Source organism: Ctenocephalides felis, unplaced genomic scaffold (assembly GCF_003426905.1).
Source record: "Ctenocephalides felis isolate EL2017-DRISC unplaced genomic scaffold, ASM342690v1 CF-g0.4_SCAFFOLD_01886, whole genome shotgun sequence".
Classification (NCBI taxonomy): Eukaryota; Metazoa; Arthropoda; class Insecta; order Siphonaptera; family Pulicidae; genus Ctenocephalides; species Ctenocephalides felis.
The window spans coordinates 37,419,851-37,441,212 of record NW_020538040.1 but is presented as its reverse complement, the minus strand read 5'-3'; the positions used below and the strand labels follow the sequence as shown (position 1 = coordinate 37,441,212).

At 28.3% G+C, this 21,362-nt stretch overlaps 3 protein-coding genes across 5 annotated transcripts; all 3 read right to left on the bottom strand.

Annotated features, from left to right (window-relative positions):
- Positions 1 to 6,273: 6,273 nt before the first annotated feature.
- LOC113376860 (polypeptide N-acetylgalactosaminyltransferase 3-like) lies at positions 6,274 to 12,020 on the bottom strand. Its single transcript, XM_026616938.1, has 11 exons — positions 11,736 to 12,020; positions 11,542 to 11,642; positions 10,976 to 11,156; positions 10,544 to 10,716; positions 9,950 to 10,142; positions 9,362 to 9,484; positions 8,815 to 9,130; positions 8,430 to 8,681; positions 8,033 to 8,254; positions 7,821 to 7,954; positions 6,274 to 6,384 (listed from the first exon to the last, which is right to left on the bottom strand). Coding segments are annotated over exons 1-11 (1,833 nt in total). The 5' UTR covers positions 11,873 to 12,020; the 3' UTR covers positions 6,274 to 6,383.
- Positions 12,021 to 15,847: 3,827 nt separating this feature from the next.
- Positions 15,848 to 17,299, bottom strand: LOC113376861 (zinc finger protein 132-like). Of its 2 annotated transcripts, none has more exons than XM_026616939.1 (2): positions 17,112 to 17,299; positions 15,848 to 16,508 (listed from the first exon to the last, which is right to left on the bottom strand). In XM_026616939.1, exons 1-2 carry the CDS (start codon positions 17,116 to 17,118, stop codon positions 16,015 to 16,017), a joined length of 501 nt encoding a protein of 166 aa, XP_026472724.1. In that variant the 5' UTR covers positions 17,119 to 17,299; the 3' UTR covers positions 15,848 to 16,014. The 2 variants fall into 2 exon arrangements, with proteins under 2 accessions (XP_026472724.1, XP_026472725.1); XM_026616940.1 differs by lacking the exon at positions 17,112 to 17,299 and adding an exon at positions 16,865 to 16,985.
- A 689-nt stretch (positions 17,300 to 17,988) lies between these two features.
- Positions 17,989 to 20,839, bottom strand: LOC113377671 (protein phosphatase 1 regulatory subunit 7). Of its 2 annotated transcripts, none has more exons than XM_026618061.1 (6): positions 20,592 to 20,839; positions 20,322 to 20,514; positions 20,137 to 20,265; positions 19,428 to 19,590; positions 18,872 to 19,180; positions 17,989 to 18,200 (listed from the first exon to the last, which is right to left on the bottom strand). In XM_026618061.1, exons 1-6 carry the CDS (start codon positions 20,608 to 20,610, stop codon positions 18,027 to 18,029), a joined length of 987 nt encoding a protein of 328 aa, XP_026473846.1. In that variant the 5' UTR covers positions 20,611 to 20,839; the 3' UTR covers positions 17,989 to 18,026. The 2 variants fall into 2 exon arrangements, with proteins under 2 accessions (XP_026473846.1, XP_026473847.1); XM_026618062.1 differs by lacking the exon at positions 17,989 to 18,200 and adding an exon at positions 18,372 to 18,436.
- Between the last annotated feature and the right edge of the window lie 523 nt (positions 20,840 to 21,362).

Here is a 21,362-nt window from a genome sequence, read left to right as displayed (position 1 = left end):
CAATTATTGTATTTAATACAGCAACACATTATTATATGTTTATGTGTTCAAAAATGACATACGATAATGATAATATACATTTGTACTATTATTCATCAGTAATAATTTGATATGCAGTAGATAATCATTTATTAAGATATGTGATTCAATTTACCTGGTAAATGTTAATAACTATTGCTCGCGTATCCACATTATATTCGTTTCGTTTCTGTTAATTGTCATTTCCTTGAACTAAACTCCATGTTCAGTTTTATTGAACATGTTTATTATAATTTTCACGAATCACAGAATAAACAATAATAATCTCCTAATTCACTAGAATGTAATGTTATCATACATTCGCGAAACATCACAAATTTTATAGTTCACAAACGTCCTAGTTGTACAGTTCACATACGTAACATATTGTTAAAATTGATAATAAACGTTTTTCGTTATTATCGCTAAATGTCGAACAGAACCGAATGCATTTGCAAAACACCGTACGCCGATAGAAATAACATCAAACATTGGAAGTGGACTGTGAACCCGCTTCGTGCTGGGAGTCGCAGAGCCAACTCGTTCCAAGCAAGTTTCGAAGAAGTGGGGCCGCGAAGACGTGTGCAGTAGGAAAGAAAGAGGCCGCGGCTACTTCAGAGGGCGCTCGCTTTTGTACCTGGTCCAGGGACGAATCGGACGAATGTCTCGAATCGAACACACATCGTGCGTATTCGAACTAGTTTCAGATTTTTAGTTATTTTTCTCCATGATTTAAAAATAGCAATAACAATTAGGGTAGAGAAGAACTTAAAGGTTCGCGGGTAAAGGTCCAACACTGATATCTCAAAGACAAGTGAAGTTATTATTTTTTTTTTTTTTGAAAATAGAGGGAAAAGTTGTATAACCAGCCATCACCTTAATTCTTACGACGTTAGCACCAGGAGATAAACAACAATGTTTGAAATAACGTTCATAACAAAAGTACAGGTAACCCCCGCATAACACGGTAGTTAGTAGTTACGTTCCAAAAAAGTAGCGTGTTATGCGAATCCGTGCTATATACGGAACAAAAAACTAGTACAACTAGCTGTAAGTGGAATTCTGTGTTAAGGCAATTAAGGCATCGTGCCTTAAGGCAAATTGCTGGAACTTACCGTACCAAAAATTATTATTTTTATAAAAAAATTACTTCGAAAAAATTAGATTTTTGAGAAACAAAAAAAAAATTGTTTTAAAAAAAGTTTTCTTTATTTTGGCATAGTTTGGAAATTCTGAACATTTTTTCAAAGCAATCGTACTGCTTTATCTGCATAGAGACGAAATATCGAAGCGCGTAAGCGCCGCGTCGCCGTCTAACGGATAAACATTGATACGGAACCCATAGGAATGTAAACAAAATTCATACTTATTGTAAAAATCTCTATAAAATATCTGATAATTTGATGTGCATATGTCTAATGATCATTTTTGACCCCCAAATGGCTTTTTGTTTTACTTTTTTCATTAGATCTCCGAAACCGCTAGATCTGCCTTCATGAAAATTTGATCAATTCTTCATCTTGTCAATACAAGTAAAATGTTTTTTGAATTTTTAAAATCGAACGCTCCGTTCTCTTAAAAACCGTGTTACCGTTTTTGGAACGTATCTTCGGAACGGCTAGACCTGCCTCCACCAAAAACTAATCAGCACGTCTCCTTATCAGTACGAATCGAATGTTTTTTAAATTATTTAAATCGGTTGATCGGTGTTCTCGAAATCGTCGACGAAAATTTGTATCCGAACACACACACACGCACACACATACATCCATTTTTTTTAAGATATGCCAAAATATTCAGAAACTTTTGAAACGTCGAGAAATGCAAAAATTTTCATTTTCGATTTTTTTGCGATTACTATAATTTACCCTACGGGAAGTTAAAAAGAAGGGTTACGTTCCAAGAATTCAAAAAAACATACTACATATCATGATTTTATAATAGATATTGTTATATTAATAAATTTTTTTAAGAAGTAATATAATTTTTTTCGTCATAATTAACTGGTATGTGCTATCCTCATTGCAACATATCCTCATCTTCTGAGCAGTTTTCTATACTACCTCCAGATCCGTGTATTATTTTTTTGCAAAAAAAAATATTTCCGATTACTTGCTTTTAGCAAAAAGATATTTATATATTTACCACAAGCAAAGTTATCTTTATTAAAATATTATGCTCGTTTTATTTAAAGGATCTTTGTTTAAAACTAATTGACTAATTGTTCGAATAAGTCTAGAATTTTTTATCTATAGAACGTACGCGCTCAAATAATAAGTATCAAATTAATTATCTTTTACATTAGTTTTATCACATTTATTGAGCTATTGCATTTCGATTTTACTAATTTTGGATTAAATAAAGTTTGATTTTCATAAACTTTACTATATTTTTTATTTTATTAGCGTTTTGCTCAATTCTGAAACCGTGTTAGAGCAAACACGCGCTTTAAAAGTACCGTGTTATAAGGGGAATGGTATCAATTCTTAAACCGTATTAGAGCGAATCCATGTTATGGAAGTACCGTGTTATGCGGGGGTTCCCTGTATTTTCATTCGTTGTTAGTTTTCTTTGGTTGTGAGCACTTTTGGTCAGAGACTAATATTTTTTAAATATACGTTATTTAATTGTTTTGTTAATTTTAAGTTAAATTTAACAGTATTTTTATATAACCTCTATAAAAGCTCACACGTGGGTGGGTAATAAGGACCGACTGATTCCTCGCCCTGGCAAAAGTATGAACAATAATTAATAATAAATTAAGTTAAAAAAAGCAATGTTACAAGAGGTTAATTAATTAAATAATTAATCCAAGTCTGCTGATGTATATTTCTGAAGAAATACCAGATCAAGGTTATACAGTGTTATCCCTGTAAAAATGTACCCAAGAAATTTATATTTTACATTAGAATGACATAGCTATTATTGCGTAAAATCCCTTTAAAATGAAATATAAACATTGGACCTCTTTGTCCCCCGGCCGTCCCGTTTTACCCCACCTATGGTGTACAAAAAACCAGGCGACGAATTTTTGAAGAACAGCAAAAACACATTTCTACAGTGATTATTTAGCTTAGAGTTTCATTGAACATAGTTAGATAGTTGTTAGTTTGATATATGTTTTATTTGTTGCAATATAATTGGTTTGGTTTTCACAATTGCTCAAAAAAGTCAAATTGGAACTTCGTTCGCCCTACCCTATATCTCCTGACAAATGATCAACAGCATTTTGTAGTTCTAAACAATCCTGTATAGTTGGTAACATAATAATAAAAGTAACAAATCGGCTTTGGATTTTAAAATCTTAGTTTATATTATAATTATTTTAGTTAAAATCAGCTATTCAAAAAAGCTAGTAATAAATATAGGGCTTTCCCGTGGCTTAGTGGTTATAGTTATATAACTTATATCGTCTTCTAATCAGAAATATTTCCTTAAAGAGATTCTAATAACAAAATACATCGAATAGAATTGGATAACCGTTGCGTTGCCTTTTAAAAAGCATATAAGTACTGATTACTGTAAATAATAAAAATAAGGAACAAATAAGAATCAAAATTTAAGTAAAAAATTTCTATTAACTCATTTTTCGCCATCACATTTATCAGTCAGTTTTTCTGCTGACAAGAAGCTGAATAAGTATTTTTCAAAACTTATTTCAAGAAGATATAAAGATTTTCTATTGATATTTCTTCGATATTAAATATTAAATAGAATATTAAAAATCTAATTCAAATATTTTTCTTTAATCATTATTATTAGAGAAATACTAATAATAAAGTACATAATTGAGATGGGCGAACCGTTGAGTTGTTTTCTCAAAAAAACATTCAACACCAGTTCTGATCGCAATACAAAAATTACTTTAAAAGCTATCTAGTCAGAAAGTTTTTATGTATTTTTAGTGCATTATATAATTTGATTACGTTGATTTTCAACAATACATAGTAATAATATATTTATCTATCACTAGAATATTATGAACATTTTTACTTTATCTCAGCTTATTTTCCATATTTTTTAGATTAATTTAGTTATTAAAAATTTTGATTTTCTAATAAAAATTAAGAATCCAGTAAATAGTTGTCATTCACTCATTTTCCGCCATTACTTTATCATTTGACCCAATGGAAAATTTGTTTTTTGCAATCGTTTTTCCGAATCATTCCGAAATGTGTACCAAGTTCGTAAATTTTTATATTGTTTTTATTATATTTTGATAACAAATATACACCGAATTGTTTCAAAACAAATGTTTTTCTAATTCTATTTTTGTAATTCATAAGCTGGCAAAGGCTTTTAAAAATAAGCACTATTTTATATTCAATTTAGCAACCGATTTTTCTTCTCTTATTCTTCAATATATATAAAAAAACAATGTTGTAGTTAATATTTTTTCGAAAAATTTTGAATTTTTCATAATATATTATGAATTTAAAAAATGCTATTTATATACTAAAAAAATCTATACAGTAATATTTAGTAGAGTTCTAAAATTTAGACATAAGGTGACCGGTAAACCCCTTAGCTCGTCGTTGATTTATTCATCCATTCAATAAATATCTAGCTATCAGCTAATAATATATGCTAATAAATATATTTTAAATGTTGTTTCGAAAACATTTATTAGTCATAACTATGGACTACATGTGCAATTTGCGTCAAAAGCTACTTAAGTGCCACAAAAGAAAAATTGTGCCTTCAAAAATAAATTAATATCAAATAACTCTTTCAACATAAAAATGAATTTCGAAAATTAGTGTCTATAATTCAATTCAGAAGCTAAAATTGATGCAGATTTTTTGCAGGTGATATCACTTTAATTATTATTCACAATACGTTCTAATCAGTTGTTTTCTGATTTTTGTTAACCACGTAATGGTGATGACTTGATGAGCAATACCAATAAGGTTTATTCTTAGGAAACATATTGCTATCGAAATTTTTAAGAGAATACTGATATCACCATTGTTTAACATCAGGATTTCCATGGATATCGAACCTGCAATCTTCTGGTGGGAAAAACATAGCACGAACCACTAGGCTACCATAGCAAAGGAAAAGCTCTAACCATAATTCAAGGCAAAAAATATAAAGCAAGTATATTAATAATAGTCACAAAATATTTTTCACATTTGTTTAATCCATTTAGTACATTTCTATGGAAACAACAATTACAAACAACATCTCGACAAGAAACAGTTGTGCGAATTATACTTTTGCCCTCGTTTGGAGTTTACTTGAAAAAAAAGTATGGACGCTTTGCCATATTATTTGGTTCTACTCTGTTTATTAAAAAAGAAAATGATGCACTATTTCAAAGAACTTGTTGAAAAAATTCTATATACCAATTTTCAACCTCTACCTCATTATTTGATATCATTGAAAATATAGAAAAATAGCCTCTTTTCTGCCTGTGCTATAGTTTGGACTACTTTTTCATTCCAAAGCGTACAGATTTTTTTTGAATCACTCAAAATTTTGTTCAAATCAAACACATTCAAAAATTGGAAAAGCCCTGAACAATATAAGCGCCGGTGTGCAAAACGGAGTCCTATTATGTAAATTAACTAATTAAATAAACTCAAACAAAAACTCAAAACTCAACAAACCAAATACAAAATAAATAATGGAAGTGATCGAATAATAATAATTATATTAGTAGAATGGTAGCATGGGTTGATGGGGTTTGACGGAAATCGGAAACACGCGTATCATGGAATTTGCGCAAAATTGTATGTATTATATTGTATAATATTCACCTTATCTTGATGCATTTTGTGGAAGTTGGAAATTTTAAACGCCTTTTATAATGTTACATAAATATTAGGTAGTAAAAAACTCTTAACGTATGCTGTTATAAACATAATATCCACATACCTTATAGGAGCACATGAGTTTTCCTAAAAAGTTTTCCCTGTGCCACAACTATTTATTTTTGTGGTTCTCTAGTTTTTTTTGAACGAAAGCGAGAATTGGAATTACGGTAACTTTCATTGTTTTATTCGCCAGGACCTTGTGATGATTGGCCTTGAAAAATTTGCTGCATGTTATTGTTGGCGAAAAAATTGCGACGGTGTGCGCACACGTAACTTCTCTTGTGTCAAAATTTGTATATCCATTCGATGGAGTACTCATCACCAGCTTATGTAGTTTAAATATTGGGTGTAAATTGAACATTTTGCCATGAATGACAAAATATTATTGTATTATATTTATCTTTTCAACATTTAGAAATCGTAGTTTTTAAAAACTACCTCACCCAAGTAGTGAATAATACAGATTTATTAAAACAATATGATGGTTTTCTCTCTGCCCGAGATGTACATGTGTTTTAGAATTATCATATCATGCGTAGATCATTATCTAAAAAAAAAAATAGCAAAAAGATTAGCAAGATAAAAATTTTAATTACAATAAATTTTAAAATACTAAAATACAATCCAATTTTCAATAAACTTAAACACTTGCACTGTATAAAACATTTAGCATTATGATCATAATACTAACTATAGTTAGTATTAGCAGAGTTAGTTGGAAAAGAGTTAGTAAAGTATACTTTACTATATATAGTTAGTTAGTAAAGTATACTTTACTAACTCTTTTCCGACTAACTCTACTACTAATACTTTTCCAAGAATATCTGGTTTACAAGGTAGATAAATTGTTTCGTTTATTTTAAAATTACATGGAAAAATTTTAAATTACAAATGGGAATCGAATGCAACGTATTAAAAAACGACTTAAAAAGGCTTTCAGGTCCGTATCTAATTTTTTAAACCCAAATTGTATGACAATGTAGTAGCGAGTAACACATTGTTTTTTACAATGTAGGTAAACTGCACACCAAAGTGTAGTTTATTTAAATATGTGCTTGTTTACATCTTATAGCGTTAATTAAACACATCTTATAGCGTTGCTATAAAACACATTGAAAACAACAAAACTCATTTTAAAATGGCATGTTAGCAATATGAAATTCGACATTTAGGAAAACCGGTAGTAGTACATACATACGAGAAAAATGTGGAGTCCTGATGTATATAATCGGGGATCGGGGTTAATAAACAAAGATTTATCAACGTATAATCAAAAATAAAATTACCTTTTAATTATAATTTAAAAATCCCATTTGAGTTCATTAAATATAATATATTTTTTTGTTCATGCAATAATTAATGACTTTCTAAACAACAAATTTTTACAAATACTTTTGCGTGAGTTTAATTTGATTCGAAAAGTATTTCGATACAGTCCAAAATTGAAATTAGGCAAAAGACATAATTGGCATTTATTAAATAAGAGATATAGTACTGGCCTCACTCCGACTGTATATCAATAAATTCTTGATAAATTCGATCTGAAATGGATAACGAAGTTCACGGCGTCTAGGATAGCATTCTTAGTGTGTATGCGCCTATAGAGATTTAATAAAAGCAACAATAATAGTAATTTTAAATATTATGTTTAAAAATATTATTATAACTGAAAATAGCATTGTAAAAAATTAAACAAAATAATAAAAAAACATCTACATTAAAACCACGTTAAAACAATTTCCAAGGGACCGGACCTAAGACGAAAGAGCGCATCTTAGACCGCACCGTTTATGCGGTGTAAAGACAAAATACCCCATATTGTGGCCAAAAGTGGCTTATTATGCAGAAAATCGTATTAAGCATAATCGTCTTAACAGGGTTCTAATGTATACAAAAGAAAACAATTTTTTCAATTTTATTATAAATAAGCATTTTATTTAGTACGAGTTAGATATGTTTCTTAAGCTATGTTTATCACTTAACCAGGAAACTGGCTTCAACGTCCATATTTGTGATTCTTCATATTTATTACAAAATTTTGTTTTCAGTCCAATTTTAGTTCCACGCTGAGGTGCTTCTAAACATCGTTTTGTTTCAACATGAATAATTTGTTTCGTCTGAGAAATGTTACAACATATAATTAAACAAAAACAATTTGATAAATAAAATTCTACGTTTGATGAAATATGTATTACCAACTCATCATATTTCCACTTTTGTTTTCCACTGTGACTACATGAATACAGACGGACTTCAGTATCATTAGATTTTTTCTGTTTACTATAAATATCATCAATGGTTTCGAGACATACACATTCATTAGTCATTATAGAATCTTTTTTGAGTATAAACATTTCTTCTACCAATGCACTTTCTTCTGAACAATCTTGAATTATTGCTAATCCTGATCTGACATCCTAAAAAATATGTAGAAAATCGAAAAAAAGGTCATGGTAATATTAGCATAGAACTAGACAATAAACCTTTCCAACTACTTAACTCTTTACTGCTTAATAAGATATGTTTCAATGATTATAATGTATGAATTAAATATGATTTGAATATGAGAAATCAAATTAAATAAAATATTACCTGAGGGTGTCCTTGAGGTGCATTTAAACACTTATTGTGCTTCAAATTCATTATTTTTCCAAAGAATTCTCCTTCAACGGGCAAGCAATGCTCAGGCCAAACATTGTCCAAATACCATTTAAATGATTTGCAGCCCAAACGTTTCCTCAAAGCTACTCTTTTGCTTACATCAATATTCTTAATTGCTTCAGGATTATAACTTTCTTTTCTTATAAATTTAAAATAAAAATCTGCATACTCGTCCAACCAGACCTGAAAATACAAAAATTAATGCATAATAGTTCTATTGCCGATTCAATATATATATATATATATATATATATATATATATATATATATATATATATATATATATGATTTCATGACAAAGGCTCCAAAAACGAACCATGGCTGTCCGTGCTATATTGCGCGCAATAATATTTCTGCTGCCGCCTGGCCATTCATATGGTGATCCTAGTCTGAAGACGTGACCTACATGAGAACATGGAGCTATCTCAATACTACCTCCACACTGCCAAACTCTCAATGATAGCTCTATATTTTCTCCTCCCCACACAAACATTTCTTCATCATATGCTCCCAGGAAGAAAAAGTATTCACGATCAATTGCAAATAAACCACCAGCCATGGCAGGTGTCATTATTGGTGCTGACATATCCATACTGCGTTTAGTCAAACGTGCACCCATTAAGTAAAACCATCTACACAAATAGTAGATATTTTAATTATAATTATGCTATATATATATATATATATATATGTATACACAATAAATAGTTAAAAACAATAAACAATATAAACTACTTTTTTTTCGGGATTAGATTGGGATCAGAAATGTTAAATTATGACATTTACTAATATGACTGAATTTAAAAAAAACAAGCTAAAAATGAAGTAAAGATTTTGAATGAATTACTATTATAAACAGTTACCTAAATGTTAAATGCCAATTGAATGCTCCCATACTAGATTCTATTATTTTTGTATATGCAAATGTATCCTTATTTATAATATCTATAACAGGGCATACCACACGAGTAGAATCATCTGCAATTCTGAAAATTCAATGAATCAGCGTTTAGTAGCAAGTAATATGTTCATCAACTTATCAAATAAAACACAAAATGCAGATTGGATGATACATATAATACTTACTTAATTCTTTATTCCTGAACAAATTAATAAAAAGAAATTTTGCACATTATAATATTTTGATCTCTATATTTTCAAATATAAAACTGTATTTTATATATATATATCAAAAGTATCACATTCCTAATAAGCTGAGTGACAAACCATTTCTGAAATCTCTTTCAAGTCACAAAAGTAAAAGATATACATAATATCTATTCTGTATAATAGATATACAGAAAAATAAGATAAAATACGCTGAACATTTAATATCGTGCATATAAATGAATTATATTGTATTGTATCATATAACATTATGGGAATGACATGGAAATATATTTTACTAGTATTAACAAAATATGTATTATTCAATAAAATTGTATATTTACCTCTCAAGAAGTACTTCTAGCCAACCTGTTGTACATTCACAATGAGCATCAAGAAATACCAACACTTTTCCCAAAGCACGATTTGCCCCAGCAATTCTTGCTCTAATCAATCCAGATCTCTTAGACATTCTCATAATTGATACCTTTACAGGGAGTGTTTTAACATAATCTTCTAAGGGCGCTTTCAAAAATTCTAAAATCAATTCATTTATTAATTTTTATTTTAGTTTGTCTGTTATTTTTCATAATAAAATATGCCATTAATTTTAAATGTTAATATATGCTTTTCATCAAGCTTTATTTATAACTCCTAAATTTAGAATATATTAGGAAGCATGTCAAATATTTAACAGGTGTTGTTTTATACATTTTAATTGTTAATAATCAAATAATCAAGCAGCTGTTGAAGGAAGTCTTATAAAACAATCACACATATATCACACAATATGTGTGATCTTGCATGATTATGAAAACTTTTCTCAGAGCTTGTTTCAATATATGCTTATATGAAGTCATCTATATCTATTTATCTGTAATAAATTTTAATTGACAACAAAATAAATATATAAATAAATTGACAACAAAATAAATTACCTCGTTTGCTAGCATCGTCAACTAATATAATTTCAGTTAGCAATTCTGAGGGACTACGGTTTATGACACTCCAGACTGTTCTCAATAAAGTGGACCATGCCTCATTATGAAACACTATAATAACACTTGCAGTTGGAAGATGTTGTATATCAATTTTAGGATTCATTTTACATCTACATTATAAAAGAAATAGAACTGAAATATTATTAAGTTTATCTTATATTTTATATTTGAGAAGAAATGAGTTTTAGCTATTCGTTATCTTCAACTTTTTATAATCATTGAGTAAATAAATATTAAAAATAAAGATTTCACATCATAAAATATATCAACATTAATCTTATAACAAATCATTCAATTTATTGCCATTTATATGCCAATTGTGAGATTATTTTCAGAAAATATGTTTGTATATATAAACATAAATCAGACCTATAATTTCGAGCATCTTTCAAGGACCTATTTAGTGGTATACTATCACTTGCTAACAAATTAAATGAATTAATTTGAAATAATTGTTGCATCTTTAACAAATTTCTTGGTGGTATCATAACCGGTTGACCATCTTTTCCAGCATCAGGTTTTGGCAAGAACTCATTTATATTTAATACATCTGCAAAAGAACATAAACAGTCTATATTAAAATTTCACAAACAAACAAATCAAAATTAATATTTTTCTAAATTATAATGGTTGAGAAATAGTCTCTTGTCTTAATGTATTTATAAATGATATATAATAGCATAAAAAGCCACTATGACAAAAACGCATTTTTAAATAAAGCAAATTAATTAATTTATACTCTATTAAGCTGCTATACAAACAACTTTAGGAATACCAAATTTATCTTCGCTCTCTATATTGGGAATAGAAAAAACAAATTTCTCTTGCATATCAAATAAAGTAATTATTTTAAACAATATAGGTATGTATGCAAAGTGAGAAACTATAAAATTTAAATGATTTAAAGTCAAGACATATAGAAAAAATATATTTACCTTTGCTTAACTTAGAATTTTTCAAATCAGGGCTCACATAATGACCGACTACAACATGCATACCTTTTCTATCAACATACTCACGTTGACCCTCACGCAACCTATAAATAAGATTATTATTAAGTAAAAATAAAAACTAATTTTAGAATACTTATTCAAATAAATAATAAAATTCAAATTTAAAAATAACATACCTTACTGATACCCAGTCATGCTCCTTAGGCTTTGATGGTCCAGGATCAAATATTAAAAAAATACAATACGACAAAAAAAATATTAATATTACAATCAAGTATCTTTTTTTACTAAGTAATCTCAGAGGGACCCACATTTTAATATTCCGCTTAATAAATAAAATGAAATCCAGAAATAAACAAACAAAAGCGTTCAATCATTATGATAATGATTGATATTTACAATTAAAACTCACATTATTTTGAATTAGAAAAAAAACTAAACGTTTTTTAAATGAAGTTATTTGGTTCCGGAGCACTCATGTCAGAAACGTCAACAGGCGACGCGAGAACGAACCTAGTTGAAGAGGTGCCATCTTAGGTATTGACACACTTGACAAGAGCCAGGAACAGTAGGCAACCGCGAACGGAGGGGTAAGGGAGGCGACATCGTTTCTCGGGCGCTATTACCACTGGGCGTCAAGTAGTCTGTGTAAAAATTGAGTAGCTTTTGTTTCTATTATGATAGATGTTTTTTGTTGATGAGGTAAAATCATAGACCTTATATTACATGGACTGCTAGTCGAGTGCATACAAAATCTAACTAGTGGGGTGGGTGGCATTGTGCCTTAAGGCAAATTGCTGGAACTTCCCGTACTGTAACAAAATGTTCGAGGAATATTGAATGTTTTCAAATAGATTATTATAAATATTGTAACATTGTCTAATATTTATAAGAATTATATAAACTGAATTGCAGAGTTGAAATTATTTGTTTAAAGTATATTAGAACTATATAGTCAGAATTAAAAATAAAATCTGAATTATTTTCGATATACAAAAAAAAAAAAAACAATTTTTTTTTCCAAAAACAATTATTTTGTTAAGACAAGCAGAAAGTTCTTTGAATCAATTGAATCGGACGCTTAGTTCTCTCAAAAACTGCCATTTTTTGTACATTTAGCTCTGTATCTCCGTAAAGGCTGGGCCTGCCTTTGCGAAAAACTAATAACCCCTTCTCCCAATCATTACTAATTGAATGTTTTTTAGATCATTCAAATCGGATGCTCCGGTCTCTCAAAAACTCGATTTATATTTTCTGCACTCTTTGCTCCTTATCTCCGTAACCACTGGACCTGCCTTTGCCAAAAACTAATCAGCACATCTCCTTATCAATAGGAATCGAATGTTTTTTAAAACATTCAAATCGGTTGATCCGTACGCCCGAAAACGTGCACGAAAATTTGTATCCATACATACATACACACACACACATCCATTTTTTCTTAAGTATGCCAAAATGTTCAGAAACCTTCAAAACGTCGAGAAATGTAAAAATTTTCAATTCCGATTTTCGGCCCATTACAATAACTTACCCTACGGGAAGTTAACTACTTAGTTGGTATTGGTATTTTGCTTTGATATGTTTAAATAATCGACGTAATCAATGAAAAATAAATTTATTATTAAGTATTTCGAGCGGATTTATTACACATAATTGAAAACGAACTAACACGTCAACTCGGAGTATTTTCTAAAAGCAAATTTTCACAAATCAATAACTGTTATAATTGAACCAGTTTCCGTAGGGCTTTAATGGTTTAGTATGTTCATTAAGACCAAGTATACTCTGTCGTTATACCAAAGTAAATCGCTTAATTTTAATTTTAACAAACGTCAAAATAAACTACTCATTTTCTCAAACTTTGATGAATTTTTAAAATTAAATTACTTGTCGTAAAGCCGTAATATTTCAGTAAGTTCTATAAGACAATGATATATATCGCTAAAAAAAGTTCCATAAAAATCGGCCTAAATTTTTTTTCAACAGTTAATTACAAGAAAACGGCTCGGTAGATTTTCACCTAAAACTAATCAGTATCATTCCCAACCAATATCTTTCGAAATTTTTTTAATTTTTTTAAATCGATTCGGTAGTATGAGCTTAAATGTGGACAAAAAGTTTAACACTTTTTTTCAAATTCCAAAGAAACGGCTCGGCAGATCGTCGCACAAAACTGACAAACGATAGTCCTCATTGAGATAAATCAAATAGCTTTTCTGAAATCGGTTCAGGCGTTTTTGAGAAAACGTCGATCAAAGGTCTAATTTTGACAAATGCCAAAAAAACAATACCAATTTTTGGAAACTTCGACGAATTTTTAAAGTTAAACGAGTTGTCGTAGAGCCGTAATATTTTAGTATGATCTATAAGTAAGGTAACCATATTTTTTTGCATGAAATCCGCACATTTTTTTAGTTCAAATTTTTTAGTTGACAATCAAAACATTTTTAAAAATCCGGGACAAAACACCTCAAACCACGACAAATATTGCTTTTAGAAAAAGCCGAGACGCAAGGCGGAAAATCGGGACTGTCTAAGACTATGATATCTACCGTCAAAAAAATAATAATAAAAATCGTCGAAAAATTTTTTTTAATACTTTCTTACAAGAAAACGGCCCAGCCGATCTCTACCAAAAACTAATCAGCACGATTCCCAACCAATATCTTTCGAACGGTTTTTGAATTTTCAAAATCGATTCAGAATTGCGGGCTAAAATGTGGACGAAAAATTTTACACTTTTCTGCTATTTACAAAGAAACCGCTCGGCCGATAGTCGCACAAAACTGAGAAGCGATAGTCTTCATCGAGATACATCGAATGGCTTTTAAATTTTTGAAATCGGTTCAGCCGTTTTTGAGAAAACGTCGATTTACGGCAAAAAATCTGTTCACACACATACTTTTTCCAAATTTGGTTTCATTCGATTCAGAATGGCTTGAAACGTCGAGAAAATATAAAATTAGCGAATCGGATTTTTTGAAGAAATTTCTTCGGGAAGTTAATAAATTATTCATTACATTTATTAGTTCAACGTAAAATGTATAACTATATAATATTTTCCCAACAATTTCAAAAACACGGACTTTCATTTTACGTTTAAGGGATCGAGAGCATTCAACTATTCTCGGCAACGCTCGTGTTCGATTTAAATATCTTAACGTTTCTCAGTGGCACATTTACCCTCGCAACAGGGAACATATTTTGACATTTTTTACCTGAGAAATGTATGTAGCAGTCCATGTAATATAATGTCTATGGGTAAAATTGATTGTTTAGGGGGATTTACCAAAAATCTATCAGAAATATTACGTGGGGGAGGGTAGGGCGTAGTAAGATATCACGTTTATTTATTTTTTACCTCAATTTTGAAATAAAAATAAAAAATGTTACAAAATAAATCTAAATATTTGCGATTTTGGTACTGAAAATACACGTGATGTTTGGTGAGGGAGAACGGGTAATTTTAAACATCACCAAAGGGAGAAATCCAAAAATCTTCAAAAATCGCTCACGTGATCAATGGACTCTCTCTTAGCTTGAACACCTGATAGATTTCGTAGCTCTATCAACTGTTATTTTGATTATGAAGATTAAATTTCGCTGAATTTTATTATTGTGAGTAAGACCCGAAAGGTATGCGACTATTACGTTCCCTGTTCATTAGGGCCTACTGTATTAATTTGCATGCTAGATTGTCAGATATTAAAAAATTAATATAAAATAAAGATTTCTCAAAATTATTTTAGATTTAATAATGTCAGCATAACTATCAGAGTAAATTATTTATTATTTCATCTTATAAATTATATAAATAAAATATTATTCATACATTTCATATGAAACTAAATTCAGTGTAATTATTTCGAAATTGTTTATATTGCTCACTTAATTTACATGTTTTCAATTCATATTTCACTATCCTTGAATTATATTGCTATTAATACAATTATTGTATATAAATTATTTCATTTGCATGACAAAACAACTTGATATCTCTTTTTTGTTTTTCTTGATGTCTTGAAATATTTTTATCATTTGTATGTTTGTATTGTTGTATGTTTTGATCATTTATTCACTCCCGTCATATAATTCATCATATAAATAAAATATAATACATATATTTCACACAAAACTATTAATATTATTTCAAATTCATATTATACCACCCTCGTATTAATTAGCAATTAAAACAATTATGTTTAAACAACTCCATATCTCATTTGTAAGTTTCTCGATATCATTAAAAATTAAATAAAGTCACAAAATCACTGGTTTATATGTCTCAATAATTTATTCACTTAATATGTGCCTTTACATATAAATATATGCTTATTAAATAAAATATATAAATATATGCTTATTAAACTAAATTTCTGAACTAAACTCTTTTTGGTAAATCTCAAATTATAAAACTTTCATTAGACATGTAATATTGCATTAATTTGAAAATAATTATAGGCTAACATGCAATTTCATATGACTACTTAGATCCTCCGAAGTGTGGCAACTGGTATCACATAGTTCACATTCATAAGGTCGATCACCAGTGTGTATATTCATATGCTCGTTGTATAAATAGTCTTTACTGGTAAAAGATTTGTTGCAAATTAAACATTCATAGTTTTTAATAATTACATTATCCTTTAAAGAGTTGTGATGAATATGAGTCACTGAACTATTATATAATTCTCCACATATTCCACATTTTATGGTGGCACATTGATCAACTTTCGACTGGCCTTTACTCTGATCTTTCTCACCATTCAAAATCTCTTTAGAATGGCTTTTTTCGTGTTTTAATAGCTCCCGTTTCATTGTAAATTGTGAAGTACAAAACTTGCATTTTTTTAAACTAGGTTTATCTGCAGTAGATTTTTGCTTCCTTTTGTGATGCTCCATTTTTAGCTTAACTTGTGTCGCAAACAATTCACAATCGTATAAGCACTCTAATTGTAAACAAAAGAAAGTAAGGAACAGTTATAGTCAAATTGTAATAACATATTTATAAAATAAATTAATGATTAAATATGTTACTTTAAAAACACCTTTTCCACGTACACATGCACAATTTGCCTCAACAATTTTGGAAAATTCCTGTTTAATTTAACTTGTGCTTTAGAAACGTTAAATATTTTTAATTCAATTGCACTGCTTGAAATTAATGATATGTTATTAAACATATATAATGTCATAAGCTTAAAGTTAACATAAATTATTGTGTATGTTTCACTGTATGTATTACTATGAATTTTTCAAGTTTAGGGCGTTCTTGGTAAGCAATGAAACAAATAAGATTACTTACTACGTCCAGATAATTCAGTTATTCAGGGAACAAGATTGATAACAGTGTCCACAAAAACAATTGAATCAAAATAGAATTTTCACTTGTATTACCACTTGTTCAAGATAAATCCTCTTATTTGTCGAAAATATGTATATTGAAATAGATTTGTAAATAACGTTTAAATATTTAAATTATTATGCTCAAACAAATACGAGAACGTATAATTGAACCAGTGTTGAAATTAATTTTGTATGGAAGTACTCACCGAACATTAATCATATTCACCGAATTCGAAACAGCGCGGTTTGATGTCATTAAATTTAAATTAACTTGAGGAATAAAACACATTAAAGAAAGAAAAAAGTAGGATGAGAATAATGATAAAATAAAACATAAAATTCTGACCAACTGACCACGACTATGATTTTTTCGTTAAATATTATTTTTAAGTAGTGTAGTACTGTCACTGTTACAAGCTATCAAAATTCTTCCGAAAATGCTCATTTTTTTTTGCCAAGGCGGCAAAATTGAATTACAAAAATTTGACTGTATAACTCGAAGTTTAATTAAATATAGAAAATAAATTAAATTATATAAACTAAATTTATTAAATATAGAAATGAATTACTGAAATATTTAAACTAAATACATGATTGACATGATGTAGCTTCTACTGGCTTATTGAATATATATTTAAAAAAATATTTGTATTCTGTTCATTTATAATATAAATTTTATTCATTATCTAAACACAATCCGTTTGTAATCAAATATTAAAATAATGTTTATAAAAACTGATAGAAGTGGAGTGAAGGTTAACTATTTGTAGAACTTTGGAATACCATTTGAAACTTCATTAAAAATTCAAAATTAAAATTATTACTTTAATAAAATAATTTATTTTAAAAATTGTGTTTTAAACAAAAATATATTCAATTATATCAACAATTGTGTTTAATAATGATGCACATAGTGAGATGGTATAAATATTTGTAAAGAAATGATTTCAATGAATACAATGAAAAATTATTTAAACAAAATTAATAACATAGACATTATGAAAATTCAACATTCATATGTTTTACCAATAAATAAATTAATGTACAACAATTACACAATACAACAAACTATGCTTAATATCAAGGATTGTATAATAGATATTTCCTCAAATAAATTGCAATTATTTGCATAAGGTGGCATCTATTTGCTTCAGCCAGGGAAGAGTTAACTTGACTTTAGTACGGTACATCGTGTTGGTAGCCAAAGGATTATGATCTAAATAAATTGTATTCAATTTCTTGTTGTTTGTCAAGTTATTCAAGTTATCCCAGTCATGTATCTCATTATCATTAATCTGAAACACAATTTTTATTTATCAATTTATATATCATGAATACAGACTTGTTAATAAATTATTGTTTATTTTATGTGCACAAATGGACTATTCAGATTTTCTTACAGGCAATTTATTGCAAGCAAATATATATATATATATATATATATATATATATATATACAGTAGAAACTCGTTTATCTGGCCCTCGGTTATCCGGACTCCCAACCGCGAAAAATTTATATGTATGAACATACCTATAATTCAAATTTTTGCATGATTAATGCTGCAGTTTAGTATATGTATGTAATGTAATCTACAAAAATATGTATAAATACAGAAATGGAACCAGTACAATTGCTTAATAAACATTATTTGCATTGATATCTATGTATGTATTTGTTATTTTTAATAAATATACAACATTATTCTTCATACATTCAATTATCTGGATTTTCGATTATCTGAATGCCTATCGACAACAATTAGTTGTTAATCGAGTTTCGAGTTTCTACTATATATATATATATTTTAAATGTATACCATGTACATCATGAACATCAATTGACTGTAAACATTTGAGAGCGAGATCAAATGTATCAATATGTGAATATCATAACAAAAATATCCATCAGATATTGATTTGCTCAATAAACTTGTTTTAAAAACAATTTAAAATTAAATATATTTACCCAAAACTCTTCCAAATCTACAAGATGATCCACATTCTTAATCATTTTTATTTTATTAATAGCTAAATCTAGAGTCTGTAACTTCAAATTGCATTCAAGACCCTCAATTTCTGTAATTCCATTTTCAGAGATATATAACTCTGTCAATTGAGTAAGCTTATCGAGATTTTCAATTTTTGATATTCTATTGCATTGCAAGCTTAAACATTCTAAATTTCTCAAATTATCCAAATTAGATATTTTGGATATTCGATTTTTTCCCAAATAAAGTTGGCGTAGGTTAACTAATGACTCTAGATTTTGAATTTCCTGCAAAAACAAAGAATATTTTAAATATGGATTGTTTCACTTTATGAATAAATTATTACAGTAAAAATGAAATAGTAAAAAAATATACAAATGTTTCAATGATGAAATAAATAAATTAAAATGTGATCAACTGATCACATTTAATTGTTGAATGAAGAGCAGAATTTCAGAAAACAAGTGTTCAACGATAATGTCAAAATTGCTTTGCAAATTTTTGTGCTTGAATTTATTTAATTGGTGTATTTACCTTGATTTTGTTATCACCAAGTTCCAAAAGAGTCAAATTTGTTAAATTTGCAATATTTTCTATAATCACTATTCGATTTGATGTTAGATACAATTTCTCTAATTGCTTTAATGCATTTAAATTCTCAATGGTCTTTATTCGATTGAAGCAAAGATCTAAAACTCTATATAAACAAAAAAAAAAATACATATTAACTAATACATAGAAGCTATTGGTTCATTTGTAGAAAATGTCTTACACAGTAAATAAAGTTATTTAATGTGACGATAAAAAATCTTTTTATAATATAACCACATATGAAAAAAAACTCAAAAACTTCTATATTACATAAATTTTGTTCTTAACAAAATATGAAAAAAAAAATTACATTTACTACCTCTGCCAAAATAGTTAATTTCATAATTTCACAACAAAAACATTAATATTTAATGAATTATTTGACAAAAACAGGAATTAATTCGCCATTTCAATTTTACTATTATTTCAAGTTCCTGCTGTTAAGATAAATTTATGTGAATATTCTAATGAAAAAAATCGATTAGTAATCGAATTATAGTAAATTTTAAATTCAAAAACAAGTGATATTGTGAAATAAATTTATATAAATAATTAAACGCATAATCTGAATAAAAAAAAAGCATTTTCACAAAAAATTTATATTGAATGTGAATTACTATTATATTTGCATATATTTATAACTTTTACATACTCTAAATTCACCAACGCATCCAAGTTCTCAATTTTGGTAATTTGATTATCATACAACTCCAGCTCCTTTAATGTAACAAGCGTGCTAAGATTTTCAATTTTTTTAATATGATTCCATCGCAGGTACAATCTGTAAATATATTTACACTGTGACAAATGTAAATTCTCATATTAATGTTAAGAAACCTTTGTATGCGAGTCAGTGGCTCTAAGTTTTCCAGTTTTCCAATTCTTCCATGATTCAAATCCAATTCTTCTGTTTGCGGATCGATTATAATTATTTCTTCAGAGTCTACAATTTCTTCATTGTCATTAGAAGTAGATGATGTATCAGTTTTGGGAGATTGTGATTTAGGGTTGAGGGGTACATCACGGCCGCCTAAATTTCATAAATCAAACTTTTCAATAATTATCAATTTTCAATAAATTACGTCAAATAAATATTAACTTTCTTACTTGAATTTTTATCTGTCATTATACCGATTGTATGAACGTATCCTAACCAACAACAATAACCAAAACCAGCCCGTTAAAAAATGTAACCTAACTTTCAAAACACTTCTTCTGTTTCTCTCTTTCTGTATCAATATCAATGACACTTTGACACCACTCACTAGCAAGTACGCAGACGATATTTAACCTAGATTACAAAACCATATAAATGTAATGAAAATCGATTTTAGAAATTATAAATTCATTCGAAATATATCTATTGAGAATAGCTATGTATAGTTTTGTGCAAACGTCTGTTGAGCCATTCACAATTAAATTTGTTTTTGCGCCATTGCGAAAATTCAAAAATTATTTACTGATAAGATTTAAATGGAACTTGCTCCTTCGAATTCTTTGTAATTAACAGATTAAAATCTAGTCAGTTCGTACAAATGCCACTTACACATATTGTTAGTTTTGCTTTTAATTCGAAAGTTATGAAATTTTTATAAATAATTATTATTTTATCAAAAATAATGAAGGTTTATAATTTTGTGACAACGAATGTCTCGTGCGTGATAGATAAAATACGAGTGATTTTTTTAAAAAAGCATGTACAAAAATTATGATTATTATTAAATTAAGATTATTAAAATCCAAATACAAACAAAATATTTTTGAAAATAAGTATATAATTTCGTCGTTTCGGAACATGATATATATATTGCATCTTTAGTTTTTCAAAAATATTTTAATACAAATGAAAAATATAATGAGAAAAGTAATGAAAAAAAA

What these genes read in the sequence shown, in the direction of transcription:
- LOC113377671 (XM_026618061.1), bottom strand. An exon ending in TTGGTGATAACAAAATCAAG is followed by an intron (nt 19,181 to 19,427) that starts GTAAATACACCA and finishes TTGTTTTTGCAG; the next exon opens with GAAATTCAAAATCTAGAGTC. An exon ending in TAGATTTGGAAGAGTTTTGG is followed by an intron (nt 18,201 to 18,871) that starts GTAAATATATTT and finishes ATTGTGTTTCAG; the next exon opens with ATTAATGATAATGAGATACA.
- LOC113376860 (XM_026616938.1), bottom strand. Translation starts at nt 11,872, where the DNA reads ATGTGGGTCCCTCTGAGATTACTTAGTAAAAAAAGATACTTGATTGTA. An exon ending in AAATTCTAAGTTAAGCAAAG is followed by an intron (nt 11,157 to 11,541) that starts GTAAATATATTT and finishes GTTCTTTTGCAG; the next exon opens with ATGTATTAAATATAAATGAG. An exon ending in AGTGGAAATATGATGAGTTG is followed by an intron (nt 7,955 to 8,032) that starts GTAATACATATT and finishes AACATTTCTCAG; the next exon opens with ACGAAACAAATTATTCATGT.